General features: G+C 46.3%; 1 protein-coding gene across 2 annotated transcripts in view; it reads left to right on the forward strand.

The window, feature by feature from the left end:
- Positions 1-23228, forward strand: part of ATP13A4 (ATPase 13A4) — a 153985-nt gene extending 130757 nt beyond the window's left edge. For both annotated transcript variants that reach the window (XM_040349525.1, XM_040349526.1), the window contains 3 exons: positions 1416-1504; positions 19226-19306; positions 22817-23228. In XM_040349525.1, the coding sequence (XP_040205459.1) occupies positions 1416-1504; positions 19226-19306; positions 22817-23035 (389 nt within the window). In that variant the 3' untranslated portion in view covers positions 23036-23228. The remainder of the gene's footprint in view (positions 1-1415; positions 1505-19225; positions 19307-22816) is intronic.
- The last annotated feature ends 570 nt before the right edge of the window (positions 23229-23798 follow it).

Genomic DNA, 23798 nt, shown 5'->3' on the forward strand with positions numbered 1-23798 from the left:
ACGCTGAGCATGTGCACTCAACTTCTTTGGTCAACCATGGCGAGGCCTGTTTTGAGTGGAACCTGTCCTGTTAAACTGCTGTCTTGGCCAAGGTGCTATAGCTCAGTTTTGGGGTCTTAGAAAACTTCTTATAGCCTATGTTATCTTTATGTAGAGAAACAATAATTTTTTTCAGATCCTCAGAGAGTTCTTTGCCATGAGGTGCCATGTTGAACTTCCAGTGACCAGTATGGGAAAGTGAGAACGATAAAACCAAATTTAACACACCTGCTCCTCATTAAAAACCTGAGACCTTATAACACTAATGAGTCACATTACACCGAGGAGGGAAAATTACTAATTGGGCTCAATTTGGACATTTTTACTTAGAGGCATACTTACTTTTGTTGCCAGCAGTTTAGACATTAATGGCCTTTGTGATGTTATTTTGAGGGGACAGCAAATTTACACTGTTATACAAGCTGTACACTCACTACTTTACATTGTAGCAAAGTGTAATTTCTTTAGTGATGTCACATAAAAAGATATAATAAAATATTTTCAAAAATGTGAGGTGTGTACTCACTTTTCTGTATGTATATGTGTGTGTGTGTGTGTGTGTGTGTGTATATATATATATATATATATATATATATATATATATATATATATATATATATATATATATATATATATATATATATATATATATATATATATATATATTAGTATACATACACACACACACTGTTCCTTTCCTGGAAAGATTTTTGGTAAATACCAGGTTCTTCCTAATTCCTATACAAAAGTACTGTAATCTTATTTTTTTTTTCAATATCTCCTGTCAGGGCAGCTCGTTCTCACACGTAATTTGTGTAAAGAAATTGTGATGATGGAGGCAGTGGTCCTGGGCTCTTATGAGGCAATTATCCCTTTATAGTATTAGATCATGGTGCAGATTTAGATTGTTGCCCCTAGCTGATACTAATCGATGGTCCCCACATACTCTTCTCTGGAACAATCTAGAACAAAAAATAATTATTTATAAAAAAATATCCAACATGATCACAGTTCACAATTGATCCTGGCGAAACCTCCGCGGTTTCATTTCTAGAAAGATTTGTGGTAGATACCAGATTATGTCCTATATAATATTTCAGCTGTATTTCAGAAGTGAAATTTTTATTAAAAGTTAAGTATATAACAAAATGTGTGCAAAGCTCTTCACATGCTCCAACAGCATAAAAGTACTGTAAGCCAAATGAGAGAGAATATTTTGCTAACTGGATATTGATATAGTGTTCAACCAGTTTGAAAGATGTAGGTTTTCATTTAAAAAGATTAATGGCTTTTCAAACATAATTCATTCATATGTAAAAAGAATTTGGGGTAAGGGAGACGAATCCAAAAATAAATTATTTCTTTTTTTTTTTCAGATTTATTTGTAATTGTGATTTTAGTCCAGCTCATAGTTTGCATCTTCCTGCTGTTTGCAAACATTTCACATTTATATGTTGTGATGGAGGTAAGTGTAACATTTTGCTAATTACAGTAAAATTCTAAGATCTGCTAATACTGTATACTATTTATTGACGTGTTTACACCAGGGCTCGAGTCCTGCAGGAACGCGTGGGAACGACGTCCCTGCACTTTTTTCACAGCAGGAACGCGCGTTCCCATTGCAGGACTCGAGCAGAGGTTGCAAATGAATGCAGTGTTTACTAAGTGAGGGGGGGGCACACACTGGGGGTGTCAGGCCGGCGCCCCCCCTCCGATTGAAGCGGAGACTGCAGGCAGGTTAAGCAGCGGAGTGGCAGGCGCCCACCCCCCGCATGACTGAACAGACAGCGAGGCTGAGCGGGCGGGTTCAGAGACAGCGGGCGGGATTAGACAGCGGCGCGCAATTTTTAGAAAACACGCGGAGAGAGGAGCCTGAGGTAGTGTGGCTTTGCGGGGGTGCGAACCGCACTGTAGTGACACCCGGCCGTCAGATCCCTCCCTGCTCTCCGTGCTCTGATTAGTCTCGGCACAGCCGAGTGAAGCGGCCCGCCTCCCCCTCCTCCTGTATGTCTACACAGGGGGAGGGGATCCGACAGGTTCACGAGTGTCTGGCATGTCTCGATCATCTCAGGTACATAAGGGTTACTGAATGGGGGGGGGGGGGGGGTTATGTACTGAATGGGGTGGGGGGAAATCTGCACTGAATGGGGGGGGGAATCTGTACTGAAGAGGGGGGGGAATCTGTACTGGGGGGGGTATGTACTGAATGGGGGGTGGGGGGAATCTGTACTGAATGGGGGGGTATGTACTGAATGGGGGGGGAGAATCTGTACTGAATGGGGGGGGTGTACTGAATAGGGGGGAGAATCTGTACTGAAAGGGGGGATCTGTACTGAATGGGGGGGGGATCTACTGTAGGGGGCTGGGTCTGTACTGAATGGGGGTGTCTGCACTGTAGGGGGTCTGTGTAACATGCAGGGGGTCCATAACTGTTAGGGGGGTGTCTGTGTAACATACAGGCGTCCAGAGCTGTGGGGTGTTGTGTAATGTAAAGGGGTCCAGAGTGCTGTGTAATGTAAAAGGGTCCAGAGGGACAAGGACTGTGTAATGTAAAGGGGTCCAGAGGTGCAAGAACTGTGTAATGTAAAGGGGTCTGTCAGGGTACTAGCTCCATCTCTGACAGATTCTCGCACATGCCCAGTACAATTATATTTCGGCGCATGCCTGTGCGTGGTTTGCGCGCACGCATGCGCGGTACGGCAGCGCGCCGTGTGCGTGGAAGCGCGCACGTGCACGTATGCGGCAACCCTGGGGCCAATCAGAGGCCGGACATTCCTATTTAAACCAGCAGCCTTCCCTGAACAGGTTGCTGGTTTGTCTTCAGCTCCTATGTGTTTACCTGTTGCCGTACCTGCCTGTTTTGACCCGGAATTCCTGACGACTCTCCTCTCACCCGGAACCTCTGACCCTTTGGCTAACGTTACCTGGATTGCTGTTGTCTCCTGCCCCTTGACCTCGGCTTGCTCTCATGGACTCCCTCTGAACTCTCCTGCCCTTGACCCTCAGCTTGTGACTCGGATTTGCCCTCATCTCCTGTGGACCCTACCAGACTCACCTACCAGTTCCTGCCTGACCAACGCTTGTCTCCAGTCTTCTGCACCTGCCCTGCTTCTGTCAGCTGCACCAAGTCTTCCTGCCAGCTCCCGGCGCCGGTGCCTCCTTGTGCCGTCCCTCCTCTGTCCCAACTCCAGGGAGTGGTCTGCACAGGGTCGCAAAGGTGAGCCGCCCTCAGCATCTCGGTCTCGGTGAGTACAGGTTCTGACAGTACAAACCAGCCAGATGTCTGAGACCGACAGGGCGCGCTCACCCTTTGAGACGCTGTGCCAACAGGTCTCTGCCTTAACAGAGGCAGTCCAGAAGCTTCAGGAAGGCTACCTCCAGATTGATGGCCGCCTCCAACAACTGGCCGGTTCCCCAGGTCCATCCACTGCGGCCCTAGCCTCTTCACCCGGACCTTCTGCTGCCCAAGCTCCTGCAAGCCCTGCCATGATGGGGAGTAATCCCGAACCCCGGGTCTCCATGCCCGAGCGATTCTCAGGCGACCGCCGGAAATATCGGGCTTTCAAGAATGCCTGTTCCCTTTACCTGGCCTTGCAACCTAGAACTTTTGCGACCGAAGCTGTTAAGGTTGGATTCATAATCTCTCTCCTTTCTGAGGAGCCTCAAGCATGGGCACACTCCTTAATGGAACAACGCAGTCCAATACTTGACTCTATGGACACCTTCTTCACCCACATGGGGAAATTATACGACGACCCCCTACGTGCAGCCACCGCAGAGGGTACTCTGCACAGCTTAAATCAAGGGAGACGGCCGGTGGAAGACTACACCGCCGAATTTAGAAAGTGGTCTGCTGACACAGGCTGGAATGAGTTGGCCCTCAGGTACCAATACCGCCAGGGCCTCTCTGAGAACCTAAAGGATGAGCTTGCAAGGTCGGCACCCCCTGCCTCTCTGGAGGATTTAATCCAAACCGCCACTCAGCTGGATAGGCGCCTTCGAGAACGTCGTTCGGAGAGGTTCCAGTCCAACCGGCCTAACTGGGTTCCACCAAGATATGCTCCAGTACCTCCGCCTCACCCAGCTCCACCAAACACCTCATTACCCGACCCAGAGCCGATGCAGCTTGGTATAGTACGGGCCCCCCTGACTCCAGAAGAAAGACTCCGAAGGCGTCAATCTAACCTCTGTCTGTACTGCGGAGCCGCCGGACACTTTTTGCGCACTTGCCCAGTAAGGCCTTGTAAGTCGAAACCTCCATCTGCTATCAATTTCCCTGTTACCAGTTTGCCTCAGACTTATGTTATCCTCTTTCTTTCCCTACAGCTCCCGGAAGGGGCAACACGTCTGCCGGCGATAATTGATTCCGGGGCCTGCAGCTGCTTCTTGGACTCATCCTTGGCCCAAAAGCTGCGTATCCCCTGCCGTACCAAGGATTTTCAGCTGCAAGTTCATCTGGCTGATGGCTCTCTTCCCCGTTCCGGATTGATTACCCAGGAAACCCTTCCTCTTTGTGCCATCTCAGATTCTGGGCACCGGGAGTTCCTCTGTTTGGACTTGATCCCGTCCCCCATGTTCCCTATCATTCTGGGTCTCCCTTGGCTACAAGTTCATCTGCCCTGCATTGATTGGCTCAAGAAAGAAGTCAGCTTCCCTTCCACCTACTGTTCCCAGCACTGTCTCGCACCCGCTCCAGTCGCCTGCTCCACGCTAGCTACTCCACCTGAAGACCTACAGCATGTTCCTCCAGCCTACCTAGACTTCAAGGATGTCTTTGACAAAAAACAAGCCGATTGTCTCCCACCACATCGGTCATATGACTGCCCCATTGACCTCTTGCCCGGATCTGAAATTCCCTTTGGGCGCATATTCCCCTTGTCAGAAACTGAGTTGAAGACCCTCAAGGTCTATATTGAAGAAAATTTAAGTAAGAAGTTCATCCGTCCCTCCTCCTCGCCAGCGGGGGCGGGGATCTTCTTTGTCGAGAAAAAAGATGGATCGCTTAGACCCTGCATTGATTATAGGGAGTTAAACAAAATTACCATCAAGAACCGGTACCCGCTGCCTCTAATCCCCGAGCTCTTTCAAAGGTTCCGATCAGCTCAGGTTTTTTCTAAATTGGACCTCCGAGGCGCCTACAATTTGGTCCGAATAAGGGCAGGAGATGAGTGGAAGACTGCGTTCAGGTCCAGATTCGGGCACTTCGAGTATCTGGTCATGCCCTTTGGGCTCTGTAATGCGCCCGCCACCTTCCAGCATCTAGTCAATGACATTTTTCGACAATTTTTAGATGACTTCCTCGTAGTCTACTTGGACGATATTCTCATCTTTTCAGCCACAAAAGAATTACATCGGCAACATGTCAGGCAGGTTCTCACCATCTTGAGACAACACCGGCTTTATCTCAAATCAGAAAAATGCGAGTTCGAAAAGACATCAGTGCAATTTTTAGGATTTATCATTTCTGTGCATGGGGTAGCCATGGATCCCCAGAAAATCAGTGCTATTCAGGAGTGGGCACCTCCAACAGACAAAAAGGGCGTTCAGCGCTTCATTGGCTTCGCCAATTTTTATAGACGATTCATCATCGGTTTTTCATCAATTGTTTCTCCCATCACCAAGTTGACCCGCCAGGGGCACCGCTTCCAGTGGCCACAAGAGGCTCAGGAGGCCTTTATCAAACTCAAAACGGCCTTTACCTCGGCACCTGTACTTTGTCATCCGGATTCTACGTTACCTTTTGTTCTAGAAGTGGACGCCTCGGAATCTGCTACAGGCGCTATTCTTTCCCAGAGACAGGGACCAAAGTCGCTTCTTCACCCAGTAGCCTACGCCTCTCGGAAACTAAGTCCTCCTGAGCGCAATTACGACGTAGGCGATAGAGAACTACTGGCCATAAAATTTGCACTGGAGGAGTGGAGGTACCTGCTGGAGGGGGCAGCGCATCCCATTATCATTTTCACTGACCACAGGAACCTGGAATACTTACGGTCTGCAAAACGCCTTAGGCCCAGACAAGCCCGTTGGGCTCTTTTTTTTGCTCGCTTCAATTTCCATATTACCTATCGTCCTGGCGCAAAAAATGGAAAAGCTGATGCCCTCTCGAGGATGTTTCCAGAGACGCCCGATACTTCCGAGCCCAGCACGATCCTGTCACCTCAAAATTTTTTGCTTCTCCCTCAAACAGATTTGTTGACTGCTCTAAAGACCGCATGCCAACGGTGCCCTGATCATGAGGTTTCCTCCTTGAAGAAAAAGGACGACCTGCTGTGGTCTCGTGGGAAGATTTTTGTTCCAACAGAGGCAAGACAGTTAATCCTCAGCACCTTCCATGATCGTAAATTGGCTGGCCATTTTGGTACCCGTAAAACTTCCGAACTGATCTCTCGCTCCTTCTGGTGGCCTAAATGGAGGTCCGACTGCAAGGATTATGTCTCTTCCTGCATTCGCTGCCAGCGGAGTAAGGGGCCAAACACGAAGACCTGGGGGCTGCTGAAACCCCTTCCTATCCCAGAACGGCCCTGGATTGACATCTCCATGGACTTTATTGTCGATTTGCCTCCTTCAGCCGGGTTTACCACGATCCTAGTCGTGGTGGACCGTCTGTCCAAGATGGCGCATTTTTTGCCCATGGTGGGTACGCCCTCCGCGGCAGACACAGCCAAAATCTTTTTTAAAGAGATTATCAAGCTCCATGGAGTGCCCAAAAGCATAGTATCTGACAGAGGTACTCAATTCACATCCAAATTTTGGAAGGAACTTTGCAGAGCTTTGGAAGTGAAGATCTGTCTGTCCTCGGCCTATCACCCTCAAAGTAATGGCCAGACAGAGCGCACTAATCAAACGCTAGAACAGTATCTACGATGCTTTTGCTCAGTCTCCCAAGACGATTGGTCCTCCTTGTTATCTACAGCCGAGTTCGCTTACAATAATTCCATACATTCTTCCACAAACCAAACCCCGTTCTGGGCTAACTTCGGTTTCCACCCTTCCTTTTTGCTGGACTCCATCCCGGAAACATCTGTGCCAGCGGTCCAGGAACGTGTGACCTGCATCCAGCAAAACTTTCAGAAGTTACAGGAAAGCATGCAGCAAGCTCAGCAGGACTATAAGAGGTTCCATGACAAGGGGAGGAAGGATTGCCCTGTCTTCAAAGTGGGTGAGAAGGTCTGGCTATCCGCCATCAACCTCAAGTTACCTATTCCCTCTCGGAAGCTGGGTCCAAGGTTCATCGGGCCATTTGAGATCAGGCGAGAAATCAACCCAGTAGCTTTTGAGTTGGCTTTACCCAGGTCCTACAAGATCCACCCTGTGTTTCACGCCTCTCTGCTTAAGCCCGTTGTGTCTGACCCCTTCAACGGTAGAGAAGAACTGCCACCTCCACCAGTGGAGATTGAGGGTGAAAAAGAATTTGAGGTGGAGGCTATCTTGAGCTGCAGGAAAAGAGGAAGGCAGTTGCAATACCTTATAAAGTGGAAGGGATATCCCCCTGAAGATAACTCTTGGGAGCCTTCCCGGAATCTCCATGCCCCTCGCCTGATTCGGGCCTTTCACCTGGAACACCCGGAGTTAATGACCAGTTTGGGCGTCCGGAGTCCGCCCCTTGGGGGGGGGCACTGTCAGGGTACTAGCTCCATCTCTGACAGATTCTCGCACATGCCCAGTAGAATGACATTTCGGCGCATGCCTGTGCGTGGTTTGCGCGCACGCATGCGCGGTACGGCAGCGCGCCGTGTGCGTGGAAGCGCGCACGTGCACGTATGCGGCAACCCTGGGGCCAATCAGAGGCCGGACATTCCTATTTAAACCAGCAGCCTTCCCTGAACAGGTTGCTGGTTTGTCTTCAGCTCCTATGTGTTTACCTGTTTCCGTACCTGCCTGTTTTGACCCGGAATTCCTGACGACTCTCCTCTCACCCGGAACCTCTGACCCTTTGGCTAACGTTACCTGGATTGCTGTTGTCTCCTGCCCCTTGACCTCGGCTTGCTCTCATGGACTCCCTCTGAACTCTCCTGCCCTTGACCCTCAGCTTGTGACTCGGATTTGCCCTCATCTCCTGTGGACCCTACCAGACTCACCTACCAGTTCCTGCCTGACCAACGCTTGTCTCCAGTCTTCTGCACCTGCCCTGCTTCTGTCAGCTGCACCAAGTCTTCCTGCCAGCTCCCGGCGCCGGTGCCTCCTTGTGCCGTCCCTCCTCTGTCCCAACTCCAGGGAGTGGTCTGCACAGGGTCGCAAAGGTGAGCCGCCCTCAGCATCTCGGTCTCGGTGAGTACAGGTTCTGACAGGGTCCAGAGGTGCAGGGTGCTGTGTAATGTAAAAGGGGTCCATGAGTGAAGGGTGCTGTGCAATGTAAAGGGGCCCAGAAGTGCAAGGTGCTGTGTAATGTAAAGGGGCCCAGAGGTGCAAGGTGCTGTGTAATGTAAAAGGGTCCAGAGGTGCAGGGTGCTATGTAATGTAAAGGGGTCCAGAGGTGCAGGGTGCTGTGTAATGTAAAAGGGTCCAGAGGTGCAGGGTGCTATGTAATGTAAAGGGGTCCAGAGGTGCAAGGTGCTGTGTAATGTAAAAGGGTCCAGAGGTGCAGGGTGCTATGTAATGTAAAGGGGTCCAGAGGTGCAAGGTGCTGTGTAATGTATGTAAAGGGACCCAGAGGTGCAGGGTGCTGTATAATGTAAATGGGTCAAGAGGTGCAAGGTGCTGTGTAATGTAAAGGGGTCCAGAGGTGCAAGGTGCTGTGTAATGTAAAGGGGTCCAGAGGTGCAAGGTGCTGTGTAATGTATGTAAAGGGGTCCAGAGGTGCAGGGTGCTGTGTAATGTAAAGGGGCCCAGAGGTGCAAGGTGCTGTGTAATGTAAAGGGGTCCAGAGGTGCAAGGTGCTGTGTAATGTATGTAAAGGGGTCCAGAGGTGCAGGGTGCTGTGTAATGTAAAGAGACCCAGAGATGCAGGGTGCTGTGTAATGTAAAGGGGTCTAGAGGTGTAGGGTGCTGTGTAATGTAAAGGGCCCAGAGGTGCAGGGTGCTGTGTAATGCAAAGGGACCCAGAGATGCAGGGTGCTGTGTAATGTAAAGGGGTCTAGAGGTGTAGGGTGCTGTGTAATGTAAAGGGCCCAGAGGTGCAGGGTGCTGTGTAATGCAAAGGGACCCAGAGATGCAGGGTGCTGTGTAATGTAAAGGGGTCTAGAGGTGCAGGGTGCTGTGTAATGTAAAGGGCCCAGAGGTGCAGGGTGCTGTGTAATGTAAAGGGGTCTAGAGGTGCAGGGTGCTGTGTAATGTAAAGGGCCCAGAGGTGCAGGGTGCTGTGTAATGTAAAGGGGTCCAGAGTGCTGTGTAATGTAAAGGGGTCGAGAGGTGCAGGGTGCTGTGTAATGTAAAGGGCCCAGAGGTGCAGGGTGCTGTGTAATGTAAAGGGCCCAGAGGTGCAGGGTGCTGTGTAATGTAAAGGGGTCCAGAGTGCTGTGTAATGTAAAGGGGTCGAGAGGTGCAGGGTGCTGTGTAATGTAAAGGGCCCAGAGGTGCAGGGTGCTGTGTAATGTAAAGGGGTCCAGAGGTGCAGTTGTGGAGACCTAACCTACCTAAGACAGTGTTGTATCACAGTGGCTTAGCTATGTTAACTGTCTGACGTTTTTGCTTCTGGGGGGGGGGGGGGGTTATTTACAATGGTATTCAGCAATGAGGGGGTTAATGTACTTCCACTGATGCATTGGTGACACCAGTGTCAGTGTTTATTACCCCTATTTGGTGCAGCATGAAAGGGTTCATAAACACTGACACTGGTGTCACTAATGCAGCACAAAGGGGTTAATTACCTGCCACTGGTCACCAATGCATCAGTGGCCAGTGGTGTATTTGATACTACCCAAGGATTTGGACTTCAACAACTTATACACGGACCAACGCATGTTTCAGGTCACACACTCGACCTAATTTTCAGACATAATCTGAAAATTAACATTGTGGGAAATGAACCTTTGCCATGGACAGACCACCATGCAATCAGCTTCATAATCCCCAGAACTCCATTAGTCAGGAAAGTACCCAAGCCGGTGACAATACACTGGGCTAGATCTCAGAGGAAGCTCCACTCGGAACTCTTCAGATCTACCCTGGGAAACCGAATTGGGGCTATTCCTCCTCAATTAGCAGCCTCAGATACTTTGGATGCCATTAATGCAGCTCTGCTACAGTCAGCCGACTTAGCAGCACCAAAGCGCAAACTCCGCAGCCGGGAAAAAAAGTCCAGCTGGTTCAATAACCAACTGTCGCTATTGAAGCAAGAGCGCAGAAGGGCGGAAGCCTCCTGGAAAAGAAGTCCGTCAGAAGACCATCTCAACATCTACAAAGCAGTAACTACGCGCTATCACAAGGAAATTTTCAAAGCCAAAAAACTTCACTTCTCCAGGGTGATTAACAGCGCAATGAATCGCCCTCGCGAACTCTTCAGGATGGTCACCCAGACCATGAATCCGGGATGTCTAGAAGTCCCCACTTCAGACACCCAAGAGTTCTGCAATGAACTATCGGATTTCTTCATCGACAAAATCGAGAAAATTCGGGTAAGTATTCGGCAAAACAATTCTCCACTCAGCCCCGTCTTCAATCAAAACAACGACCGAACGCCTCTACAATCAACTAAGTTCACTTTGGAACCCATCTCCATCGATACAACAAAAAAATTTATTGGCCTGCTGCGCAACAGCACAGCACCGAATGACATCATTCCCACCAAGCTACTGAAGGAATGTGCCGACATCCTGGCGCCTCCGATCACGCAGCTTATAAATCAGTCATTTAAGGAAGGCATAGTGCCTGCCCTGCTGAAAGAGGGCACAATCCTGCCGATCTTGAAAAAACCTAATTTGGATCCTATGGACCCAACTCACCGCCGTCCCATAACAGGTCTAAATGCTCTGTCCAAGATAATGGAGAAAGTGGTGGTAAATCAGCTGCAACAGCATCTGGACACCCACAACCTACTCGATCCATTTCAATCCGGGTTCCGTCCCGGACACGGGACAGAAACGGCCTTACTGAAAATATGGGACGATGCGCTTGAGGCCGCAGACGAAGGAGAATCATGTCTCCTGGTTCTGCTGGACCTAAGCGCTGCTTTTGACACAGTAGACCACAAATTGCTACTGAGACGACTAACAGAAGTCGCCGGAGTCTCAGAAGATGCCTTACCATGGTTCTCCTCGTTTCTTGGAAACCGATCACAAACAGTGAAACTGGGATCCTTCACATCTGAAAAACGCACGGTGACATGTCTCCAGTGCTGTTTAATATCTATCTTCGTCCTCTCTTTGATATTATCAGTAGCCATGAACTACTTTATCACTCCTATGCAGACGACACGCAGTTGTATTTTCGCATCTGCCACAAAAAGGATCATCATCTAAGATTAGAGAAATGTCTCTCTTCAATAGAAAACTGGATGTCTAAGAGTTATCTCAAACTCAATAATGCTAAAACAGAACTCTTTATCTTTGATGCCAGGCGGAAGAAACCACCGACAACAAACTGGACACCATCTCCCATTCTGGGACAAATCATCGCACCTAGCTCCAAAGTCAAAAGTCTGGGAGTCACGTTTGACACCTTCATGACAATGGACGCACAAATAGGGTCCGTAGTCAGCGGGGCGCACCATTTGATGCGCCTACTACGCAGACTGATTCCATTTATTCCTAAAGAAGACGTAGCAGTCGTGGTGGGAACAATCGTGAATTCCAGACTGGACTATGCAAATGCCCTTTACCTCGGGCTACCCAAGTACCAAATCGCTCGTCTCCAAGTCGTACAGAATACGGCCGCCAGACTGGTGACTGGGAAAAAATCTTGGGAATCAATCTCACCTTCACTGAGATCCCTTCACTGGCTGCCAGTGAAGGACAGAATTGCATTCAAAGCACTCTGCCTGACACATAAGTGCATCCATGGGAAGGCTCCTAGATATCTATGCGACAAGATCAAACTGCACAATTGCAGTCGCATTCTGCGTTCCACCGACCAAAATCTGGTCAAGGTTCCTATAACCAAATACAAGTCCAAAGGAGAAAGAAGGTTTGCTTTCCAGGGCCCCAGGCTTTGGAATGCTTTACCAACCAGCATTCGGTTGGAGCAAAACCACCTGTCTTTCAGAAGGCAGATCAAAACCCTGCTTTTTTGAAAGGCATGAGACTTAATCAACAAGCGCCCAGAGGCGATTCAGTTCGCATGTGCCGCGCTATATAAATTTTTCATTCATTCATTCATTCACCCCATACACTCCACACCCCTCTCATCTACATACCACCCACCCCCATAATTGTTTATTTTTTTGGTGGGAGAGTGGATCTTGGGTGGGAGTTCCCACACTTTTTTCCCCAGGACTTGACCCCTGGTTTACACTAAACATTGCACCTAAAGCCCATACGCAAATAATTGTTCTGTAGAAATTGCACATTAAAGACAACCAGTTACAACTTGTCTTGTGCGAGAATTTTAATCTTCAATCTTAGATTATCAGGTTTGTACAACTGCAACCTACAAGTTTAATACAATGTTTAATACAATGTTTGAAACAAGCGTTCCTTCCAGAACACATGGAAGTGCCAACTGAGCCATTCATTTTACCTTTCGTGAGCCATTTGATTGTACTTCTACATTTGGTCTGAGTGTTTAATGGGAGTCAGTAGCATCTGCCATGTTCTCTCTTTCATCGCTCACATAATTAAGACCTTCGGAAATAGGAGTGTGTGAAGTCAGGAATTTACAAAGGCAGCAGCTTCCAGACTTCTTTTTGCTGATGATACAAAGGTGTGTAATAGGGTTGATATCCCACAAGGTGTCTAACATGGGACATGATTTGGCATTGCTGGAAGATTGGTCAAAGCAGTGGAGACTGCAGTTCAATATTTCTAAATGTAAAATAATGCACCGTGGGAAAAATAATCCCCCGAGAGAGTAAAACATTGGGGGACAGAAGAAAAATATTTTGGGGGTACTTATTTCAGATGAATGCAAAATGAGTGAACAGTGTGACCAGGCGATGGGAAAAGCAAATAGAATACTAGGATGCATCACTAGAGGGATCACCAGCAGGAGGAAGGAGGTCCTGATTCCTCTATAGATCTTTGAGACCTCATTTAGAATACTGTGTCCAGTTCTGGAGACCTCACTTACACAAAGATATTGATGAAATAGAACAAGCTCAGAGACGGGTGTGGGGGATAAAACATATCGGGCCAGATTCACAAAAGAGATACGATGGAGTATCTCAGATACACCATCGTATCTCGGATTTTTTCTGGTCCTATCTATGCACCTGATTCATAGAATCAGTTACGCATAGATAGGGCTGAGATCCGACAGTGTCACACTGTGTTACACTGTCGGATCTTTTTTTTGATTTAAAAATGGCGCCGGGGGCGTTCCCGCTGATTTACACTGAATAATATGTAAATCAGCGAGATACGCGAAATTCACGAACGTACGCGGACCCGACGCTGTGTTCTTACGTCGTTTCCGTAGCGGTTTTCCGTCGTATACTTACCCTTTCTAAAAGCAGGGGTAAGTATTGTTAAGTATGGCTGTCGTTCCCGCGTCGATTTTGAATTTTCCTACGTCGTTTGCGTACGCCAATTCACGAACACGCGCGTCGCAAGTCCCGCTCACGTCGCAACCACTGACGTCCTATTGACGTCAGTGGGAGCAATGCACGCCGGGAAATTCCCCGGACGACGCATGCGTATTTAAATCGGCGCGGGAGCGCGCCTGATTTAAATATGACACTCCCCTAGCCGCGGAATTTGAATTCCGCTGGGGGAGTTAGGATCCGCCGTCGCAAGTTTGGAGGTAAGTGTGTTGTGAATTTGACACTTTCCTCACAAACTTGCGAGGGCGGATCTTAATTCACATAGGTTACATGGATCTAAAGATCCGCTAACCTTTGTGAATCTGGCCCATCAAGAGCAACTTCAGGAATATGATATGTACAGTCTGGAGGAAAGAAGTGAAAGGGGAGACATGATTGAAACCTTTAAATACATCAATGGGGTGAATAATGCCGCGTACACATGATCGTTTTTCAGCATGTCCAAAAAACAAAGTTTTTCCAACTTCATCATTAAAAACGATGTTGCCCACACACCATCGTTTTTTAAAAATGATGAACAAAGCGTGGTGACGTACAACACGTACGACGGCACTCTAAAGGGGAAGTTCTATTCGCCTTTGGGCTGCTTTTAGCTGATTCATTGTTGGTAAAAGACGATTCACGCTTTTTTGTCTGTTACAGCGTGATGAATGTGCTTACTCCATTATGAATGGTAGTTTTACCAGAACGAGCGCTCCCGTCTCATAACTTGCTTCTGGGCATGCGCGGGTTTAAACCGTCGTTTTAGCCCACACACGATCATTTTTTACAACCCGAAAAACGACATTTCAGAAGCCGAAAAACGATGTGAAGCCCACACACGATCATTTTTAAATGACGTTTTTAAAAACGTATTTTTTTTTTTCATGCCGAAAAACGATCGTGTGTACGCGGCATAAGGTTCAGGAAGAAAGTCTTATCAATATGAAACCAAATCAAGAACATGGGGACCTCAAACTAACTGAAGGAAAGTTCAGAATGAATCTTAGTACGTATTATTTTACTTAAAGGGTAGTTGATGATTGGAATAAACTACCAATAGAGGTAGTGAGACAGTCAACAGTAAATGGCTTCAAACATGCTTAGGATAAACACAGATCTATTTTTTGCCGGCAATAGCACTGTCCGAATGGGTGCAGTGCTGACTTTGCAGCGCCGCAACGATTCCCAACAGCAGTACCTGTACTACTTTTGGTGACTTCGGGGGCAATTTTCAATAGACATCTGTGCAGAAACCCACACAGATGTCGCTAAAATCGCTCCCAAAGTCGGACTGACATGCAGGTTTGAAATCATGCAAGTTCAGCTGACTCCGCATTAGTGTGAACCTAGGCGAAAAGCGTTGAAATTTAAAAGCAATTGTCTCATGTATACCTGCATGCTTTTGGTATGTCATAGGCTAAAGCAAAGAACACATGAAAATAGATAAATTATTGCTTCTTCTACATAGATGGTTTGGCAGCTTTGTTGGTGCACCTAGACAATATTATAAATAATTTGATTCTAATGATATTTCAAGCTAACTGTTTCTGTATTACTATTACACTTCTCCAATCTTGTTGTCAGTCATGCTTTCTATTTAACCACTTGCTGTCCACCATATAGCAGAATGACGTCGGCAAAGGGGGTTTAGTTAACATGATCTGACTTCATATGACGTGATCAGGATATCAGTCTTACACACCGAAACTCTAATTGTGGTATGAAGCCTCTGAAGGCTTCTTACCACGTGATCAGCTGTGACCAATCACAGCTAATCATTGCGTGAACCAAGAAGTGCCGGTAAACGTCTCTCCTCGGTTCACGCTGACCATGTCAGAGGCGGGTCTTTGCTGATAATCAGCACAATGATTATCAGCACAGCCCCCATCAAAATGTGCCCATCAGCTGCCAATTATTGCCCAACACCTGCCAACCTGTGCCCTTATAATAAATGGATGTCAGTGCCCACAACAATTCCCAAAAAAGTGCTATTCGGTGCCCCATCAAAGTGCCAATTAGTGCCACTTAGTAATGCCTGTCAGTAGCTCCTCATCAGTTCTACCTATCCAGTGCCGCCTATCAGTGCCTATCAGTGCCGCCTAGTAGTACCCATCAGTTTTGTCAGTATTTTTTCATTTATAGTGCAAAAATTTAAAACCGCAGAGGTGATCAAATACCGCCAAAAGAAATCTCTATTTGTGGGAAGAAAATTATAAAAATTTAGTTTGGGTACAGTCAGTGGCGGCTGGTGCTCAAAATTTTTGGGGGGGCGCAAACGAAAAAAAAAAAAATTGCAGCCTCACTGTGCCCATCAAATGCAGCCACTGTGCCATCAATTGTCACCACTGTGCCATGCCATCAAACGCAGCCACTGTGCCATCAATTGTCACCACTGTGCCATGCCATCAAACGCAGCCACTGTGCCATCAATTGTCACCACTGTGCCATGCCATCAAGCACAGCCACTGTGCCATCAATTGTCACCACTGTGCCCTTTAATTGTTGCTGCTGTGCCCTTTAATTGTCACCGCTGTGCCCTTTAATTGTCCCCAATGTGTCCATTGTCCCCACTGTGCCTATTGATGTCGCCGCTGTGCCCTGTAAAGTGCCCCTTTCCCCCCACCGCCCGGCACTTACCTTTACTGGAGTCAGCCATCCACGTCCCTCGATGTCTTCTACCGCTCTCGATGACTGACAGGCGTCTCAGCCAATCAGGTTACCGGTAGCCAGAACTGGCCAACCTGATTGGCTGAGACGCCTGTCAGTCTTATCCAAGGAGCGCATCCCTAGTGCGTTCCTTGTATAAGCTTCTGGGACCCGAGGGCTGTACTCGGAAAAAGCCTATCAGAGCTGTTGGCTCTGATAGGCACTTCCGTACAGCCAACCAGCTGCCGTTATTCAGATGGCCGGACATGAGCGCCGACCATCTGAATAGAACAGCGGCAGCGGCGATAATAACATAGATTTGTGCAATGCATAAATCTATGTTATTAGACTCAGTGGCGGTGAGAGCCAGAGGGGGCGGTGCTCCAGCGCCCTCTATGGACGAACCGCCACTGGGTACAGTGTTGCATGACTGCGCAATTGTCATTCAAAGTGCGACATCGCTGAAAGCTAAAAATTGTCCTGGGCAGGAAGGGGGGAAGTGCCTGTTATTGAAGTGGTTAAAGGATAAGTTCACCTTTACAAAAAATGTATAAATACACATTTTTTTCAGGTAACAAAATATGCATTTATTTTTTGTAATGGACCTGTAAAGCATTGACCATGACCAGCAGATCGTGGGTGTAATGCCACGGTCCTGCAGACTGTCTGTGTATCTGTCTGGCTGTACCCCTGATATGAGCAGGCAGTTGCACTGTGACAAAGTATTAATGAACTACCACAGCGCTCAACAGCGCCCTGGTAGTTCATTGAGAACTACAAGCCGACAGCCGCAAAGGCTGTGGGATCTTGTAGTTTCCTATTTACAGGACACTGACAGACTATTCACAGAACGCGGCCGTGTTTTTTGCAGATTATGACAGTAATCGGGTGGGGGTGGGGAGAGAAGATCCCTTGCTAATTATCAGAATGGGGGAGTTGGGGCTGCTGCATCTGTAACATGTTACCCCCTGGATATGTTACAAAAGGTGAACTTATCCTTTAAGTGTAGAAAAATAGTCACTCTGCTGATTGCTTTAACTGGTCCATGTTCAGTGTGGTGCATATGATGATACCAAAGGAAAGAGTTAGCTGAGGAGATAGGACGGAAAATGTACAAACTGGAAAAAGTAAAGACTATAAGACCACCTCAAAGCAGCTTGATGTGACTAGCGCTTCAAATACAATTTTAAGGTCCGCGGGAGTGTAGCCAACCACCCTGGACGTGGCCAGAAGGGGAAAATCGACCCCAGCTTCAACAGAGGGATACTGAGAATGGTAGAAATACTGATGGCACCATCCTTTGCTTTTTGAATGGCAGTGGACTGAAAGGATGAAGACTCATAAGGACTCCACTGTTGAAAGAAAAACATGAACAGGCTTGAATTTGTAAAAATGCATAGTGACAAGCCATAATCTTTTCTGGGAATGTTATTTAGATATATGAAATCTGGAGCTTTTTGACAAGCCACAAGTTTACAGACAAAAAATTAAGTTTTTGAAGAAAAGAACACTGCACCTACTGTGAAACATGGTGAAGGCTTGGTTATGGTTTGGGGTTGCTTTGATTAATGTGACACGGGTTCCTTGAATCTGTGCAGGACACAATTGGAGAAACTTCCTGCTCAGTGTCAGAAATCTTTGTCTCAGGCACAGGATAATGACACAAAACATACAAGTAAAAGTGCCCAAAATTAAATAACAAAACGTTGGACCATTCTGAAGTGGCCTTCAATGAGCCCTGATATGAATTCCTTTTGACTTTCATCTATAGAAAGCTGAAACACACAGTCTGGAGAAGGCAACCCTTAAAAACCTGAGGCAGCTGGAGCAGTTTGCTCAAGAGTAGACCAAACTACCAGTTGGTAGAGGCCTACTTGTTGGTAGATGCAGAAGTCTTATTGAGAGCTACAGAAAATCACTTCAAAGGTTGTGTAACAAAATATTACATCAAGGGTCACAAAATTTTACATCAAGGGTCATCATTTCCGTTCATTCCATTTAATTTTTTTATTTAAAATATTCTATTTAATCAAAAGCAACGTCTGATTTTGTGAAATATGGAATGAACAGTGATAGATGGCATTATTTTTGTGAGTTTCAATCTTGTTTCAGAAAAATACGATGGGTTCTTCTTTATTTGTGGAAGAGTACCAACAAATGTGTCCATGGCTGTAAATGTTTAAATGATTGACTAGTTAGCTTTGTGTCAATGGGAAAAGTTTCACTTGTTACAATGTGGTCTCTCTGCAAATATTTACTATCAAAAATAGAAACTGTGCATAGGCATTGACTTTCAGATGCAAAAGAGAAACATTGGATACAAAGCATAATCCAAGAGGCTGTAGGTGGAATTACATTTAACAAGTGTTTCTTCTTCCCTGCAGAATCGTAATCAATTGTATAGTAAATGTGGAGTACAGGTTACAGTACACTTTAAGCCTAGGTTCACACTGATGCAGGTTTAAAATCATGCAAGTTCAGCTGAACTGTCAAATCACCCCCGAAGGCTGAACTCACGTGATTTCAAACTGGCAATGCAGTACGACTTCGGGGGGCGATTTGACAGACATCTGTGCTTGTTCATACACATATGCCTATTGAAATCACCCCTGAAGTCGCCAAAAACAGTACAAAAAACTACTTTTGGGAATCGGTGCGTTGCCGCACCGATTCAGAGGTGCCATTGCCGGCAATTGCCGCCGATTTAGCATGCAAATGACATGTCAAATTGCATGCCAAATTTGCCCAATGTGAACGTGGGTTGAAGAAGGGTTTATGTTGTTGAAAGGTAACAATTGTAATTATTCACCTGTGTTATCTTGACTGCCTGCCATACATGCCAGTTTTTGGATGTATATAGAAAATTATTGATGAGGTTTTGTATGTATTTTACTACAAGTGTCACTTTTTTTTTGTTTCTTCTAGCTTGTTTGTACACCTCTCATATGGAGAGGATCCATTGTAATAATGCTGCTTATTATATTAGGCCTTTCCTATGCTACAGAGGTAAGTAACCAGCATAAAGACATTGTGATTATGTTTCAGTATTTTTATTCCTTTTATGGATTTATAGAAAGGCTTATCCCGAAATGTTAGATTTTGAAAAACTAATATGTTTCAGATTTAATAGCAACTAATAAAACTCACTAAAATACTATATCAGATTGCGGGGAAAATATTTTTTTATCTTAATGCAGAGAATGTAGAGGAAGCACAGCGAAAGCTCATTTGGCTGTACTTCTATGGATCACAGAAGTGCAGTTCATTCTGCACTCCTGTGACCCAGTTTCAGCAGACAGCGGGCTAAATTCTGCTGCTGGCTGACGTCACCGAGCCGGTCCAAGCTTGGGCAAGATCGTGACAATGAAGTGGAGATCTGCCCACATGCCTGGACCGGAACCTAGCTTGTGCTCTCAGCAAGCTGCTGAAAGCCCGAGCCGTCCGCTCCAGTGAATGGGGGGGTTAGAGCAGACTGCAGTGAATGACAGTCACTAGCTCTCTGCTCAGGGAGCCCTGGGAACCAAGCAATTGGCGGTGTTATATAGCCCAGTTCTCAGTGTTTGGGACAGATGCAGCATCTGTGACGATGCTGCATCCACCTAGGTAAGTATGATTGAGGGGGGGAAAAAAACTCCATTATTTTATAAAGGGAAAAAACTTTCACCCTTACAACCACTTTAAGCTGCAGTTACATGATCCTCCAGTGCCAGATCCTTCTCTTCTCTGTGCTTCTTCTGGGTGTCCACATCACTGCCTGAGTGGGACTTGGATAATTCTCATTGGCTGGCCAGCAGAGTATTCTTGTTGGGATCCAGAGGGGGACCGACCAGTAAGGGTTATCTTGCAGCACTGGATTAGCAGTCCCCCAGGAGGAAACGGCATCAGCGAGAGACTTGAATGGTGCGTATAACTGGTTTTACCAGCTAAGTAAAGTATAACACCTGGCAGGATGAGTTAGAGGGTTGAGAGGAAAGGACAGGTTAAAAAGTAGCTTCTGTAGTTGGGCTTTAATCGTATTATAAATGTAAACATTAGTATGCTATAAATATGATATCACGCCTCAATCCACTTTAGCAACATTGCATAACGACCATTATGTTCTACAATGCACGTTTCTTAGGTTCTTTTAAATGTAAAATAACATTTTATTCATAAACAAACACAAAAATTAAAAACATGTTTGAAACCACATATCCAACAACCTGAATGTATTATTGCACAAACAATATATAAGCTGCAGTCCAGTAAACCTTTATAAATAATGTATATAAAACAATAGCTGCCTCTCTGCTTGCACTTGGAGTACTTGGTTATAGAATAGATTGTGTCTCAGCCTTTCAGCAAACACACTCATGGTTTCTGCTGAAAATGTGATGTTGAGTAAATAAACTGTGATAATATCCAGTAAGCATGTCCCAAACATCCGTTTGAACCCATGTTCGGAGGCCAAGTCCCATTTCCAAGGGGGTTCTCTGTCCATGATTGTGCCTTCTCGCAGACCAAACGCTGACACGTCCCTCCTGTTTTCCACTCCAATACACACATTCAAGCAAACATAGGGCCAGATTCACGTAGGTGAGCGGCGGCGTAACGTATCGTAGATACGTTACACCGCCGCAAGTTTTCATCGCAAGTGCCTGATTCACCAAGCACTTGCGATGAAAACTCAAGGCGGGCCAATTCAAATGGGCGTGTGCCATTTAAATTAGGCGCGCTCCCGCGCCGGACCTACTGCTCATGCTCAGTTGCGCAATTCCCGCCGTGCTTTGCGCGCCGTGACGTCATTTATTCGAATGGCGACGCGCGTAGCGTACTTCCGTATTCCCGGACGTGTAATGCAAACGACGTTAAATTTTAAATTTCGACGCGGGAACGACGGCCATACTTTATACAGCAATACGATTGCTGTGTAAAGTTAGGGCAGGTCAAATAATGACTAACTTTGCGACGGGAAACTAGACTAGCGGCGACGTAGCGAATGCGAAAATCCGTCGTGGATCGCTGTAACTCCTAATTTGCATACCCGACGCTGGTTTTAAGACGCAAACTCCCCCCAGCGGCGGCCGCGGTACTGCATCCTAAGATCCGACAGTGTAAAACAATTACACCTGTCGGATCTTATGGATATCTATGCGTAACTGATTCTATGAATCAGTCGCATAGATAGAAACAGAGATACGACGGCGTATCAGGAGATACGCCGTCGTATCTCTTTGGTGAATCTGGCCCATAGTTACCAGAATTCATGGAAGGCTCTGTGTGCAAATAATCAGATGGGTATATTCTTACTTGAATCTTGGTGTGCTTTTTTTGGTGTGTTTTTTCCAGATCTGTGTAATCAGTAATCCAGCACAAACATTTGCTTTTGTGTAGGAGTTTACTGTAATACTAATAATTTATTTATTTACATTTGCAAATTTAACATGATGGGCAGTTTTACATACCGTATTTGCCGGCGTATAAGACGACTGGGCGTATAAGACGACCCCCTAATTTTCCAGCTAAAATGTTGGTTTTGGGATATACTCACTGTATAAGACGACCCCCTTCCTACTAGTCATGCCTCGCCTCACCTCACTGTGCCATTACATGCCAGACTGTGCACCATTACATGCCAGACTGTGCCCAATTGCATGCCTCACTGTGCCCAATTGCATGCCTCACTGTGCCCAATTGCATGCCTCACTGTGCCCAATTGCATGCCTCACTGTGCCCAATTGCATGCCTCACTGTGCCCAATTGCATGCCTCACTGTGCCCAATTGCATGCTTCACTGTGCCCAATTACATGCTTAACTGTGCCCCACTACATGCCTCACTGTGCGCCACAACATGCCTCACTGTGCCCAATAACATGCCTCCGTGTGTCACTGCTTACCTTATCCGTGACATGCAGACCGCGTCCGTCCATTTTTCAAAAGCCGCGCCCCTCTTTCTGCTGTTCCGTGATAGGCTGAACACTCCTCTTCCCAGGAGACACTGTGTTTAGTGTTCCGCCTATCACGGATGCCCTCTCGTCCTTGGTCTCGGACGAGAGGGCATCCGTGTTTGGCGAAACACTAAACACAGTGTCTCCTGGGAAGCGGAGTGTTCGGCCTATCACGGAACAGCAGAAAGAGGGGCGCAGCTTTTCAAAAAAGGACAGCCGCAATCTGCATGTCACGGTCCCAGATAAGGTAAGCATTAGGTTACCGGCGTATAAGACGACCCCCGACTTTGAAGAAGAATTTCAGGGGTTAGAAAGTCGTCTTATACGCCAGAAAATACGGTATCTATAAATTATTTTCAATATAAACACGCTCAGTTTAGTTTGTCACATCTATAGCACATTTTGATTGGTTATTGTATGTTCCTGCTTTTTATCCATTGTTCTTTATCGTAACTTTAAAATGGACTAGGATTTTAATTTAACAATTAAAGATGTATATTTTTTTATTTTTTATCAGCTGAGAAACACTCTTAAGTCTTTGATAACACTGAGTACATTTTTATATTTAATACCCGTTTACTTTTCCAGGCACTTGTAATTGAAAACAGGACGCTTTGGGACATAATAAAACGTCTTACTCAATACAAATCAAAGAGTCCCTACAAGAAAATACGCCGAACATTGGCCAAAGATTCTGAATGGCCTCCAATGAACACGAAAAACAATTCTGTCCCCACTGACTTAGCATTGACAAGTGAAATGGGAGACTATGTCAATCCAATTTTTGAAATAAGTGAGAAACCTTAACAAGTCCAACAGCTGGTGGTCAAAGCCTATGGTGGGAATTCATTAAAATGGGTGCAGACAGAATCTGGACCCGCTGTGCATATAACCAATCAGCTTTTACATACGGTTTTAAACCAATCTTGTTTTGTGGACGTTTTGTGAAGCGCTCTTTTTAACATTTGTACTAATAAATATTTGATACTTTTTTTTTTAATTGCTTTCGGTCTCGTGTGTGTGGGCCAGTAGAGTCCACCAGTCACAGGACAAGATTTTGCATTTTTTTTTTTGTGTTTTATTTTGGGATGTGGCACAGGTCTTGCATCTTTGTTTTATTTTGGGATGTGGCACAGGTCTTGCATCTTTTTTCCAATCAGCTTCTAACTTCAGCTTGTTCAGTTCAGTTGAAAATGAAAGATAGAAGCTGATTGGTTGTCATGCACAGCTGCTTCAATCTTCGTAAACTCCCCTCTATGAATGTTCTATGATTTGATGACTTTAATTGGGTAGGAGGCAACCTCAAAATGTCACCTTTTTAATATCAAGTGAAATAACAAAATGCCCCATGTAAATTATAGACTTAAAAGAATCTCTAGGTATTTTCTGAAGATGAGTGCCCTTATTTATGTTTGTTTTTGCCCTGGTTCACACTGGGTACGATTTGGAACTATTTGAGATGCGATTTGACATGTCAAATCGCATCTCAAATCTGCGGCAATTGTCGGCAATGGCACTGTCCTAATCAGTGCGACGCCGCATCTGCAATTTCAAAAAGTAGTTCCTGTAC

Source organism: Rana temporaria, chromosome 4 (genome assembly GCF_905171775.1).
Source record: "Rana temporaria chromosome 4, aRanTem1.1, whole genome shotgun sequence".
Taxonomy (NCBI): Eukaryota; Metazoa; Chordata; class Amphibia; order Anura; family Ranidae; genus Rana; species Rana temporaria.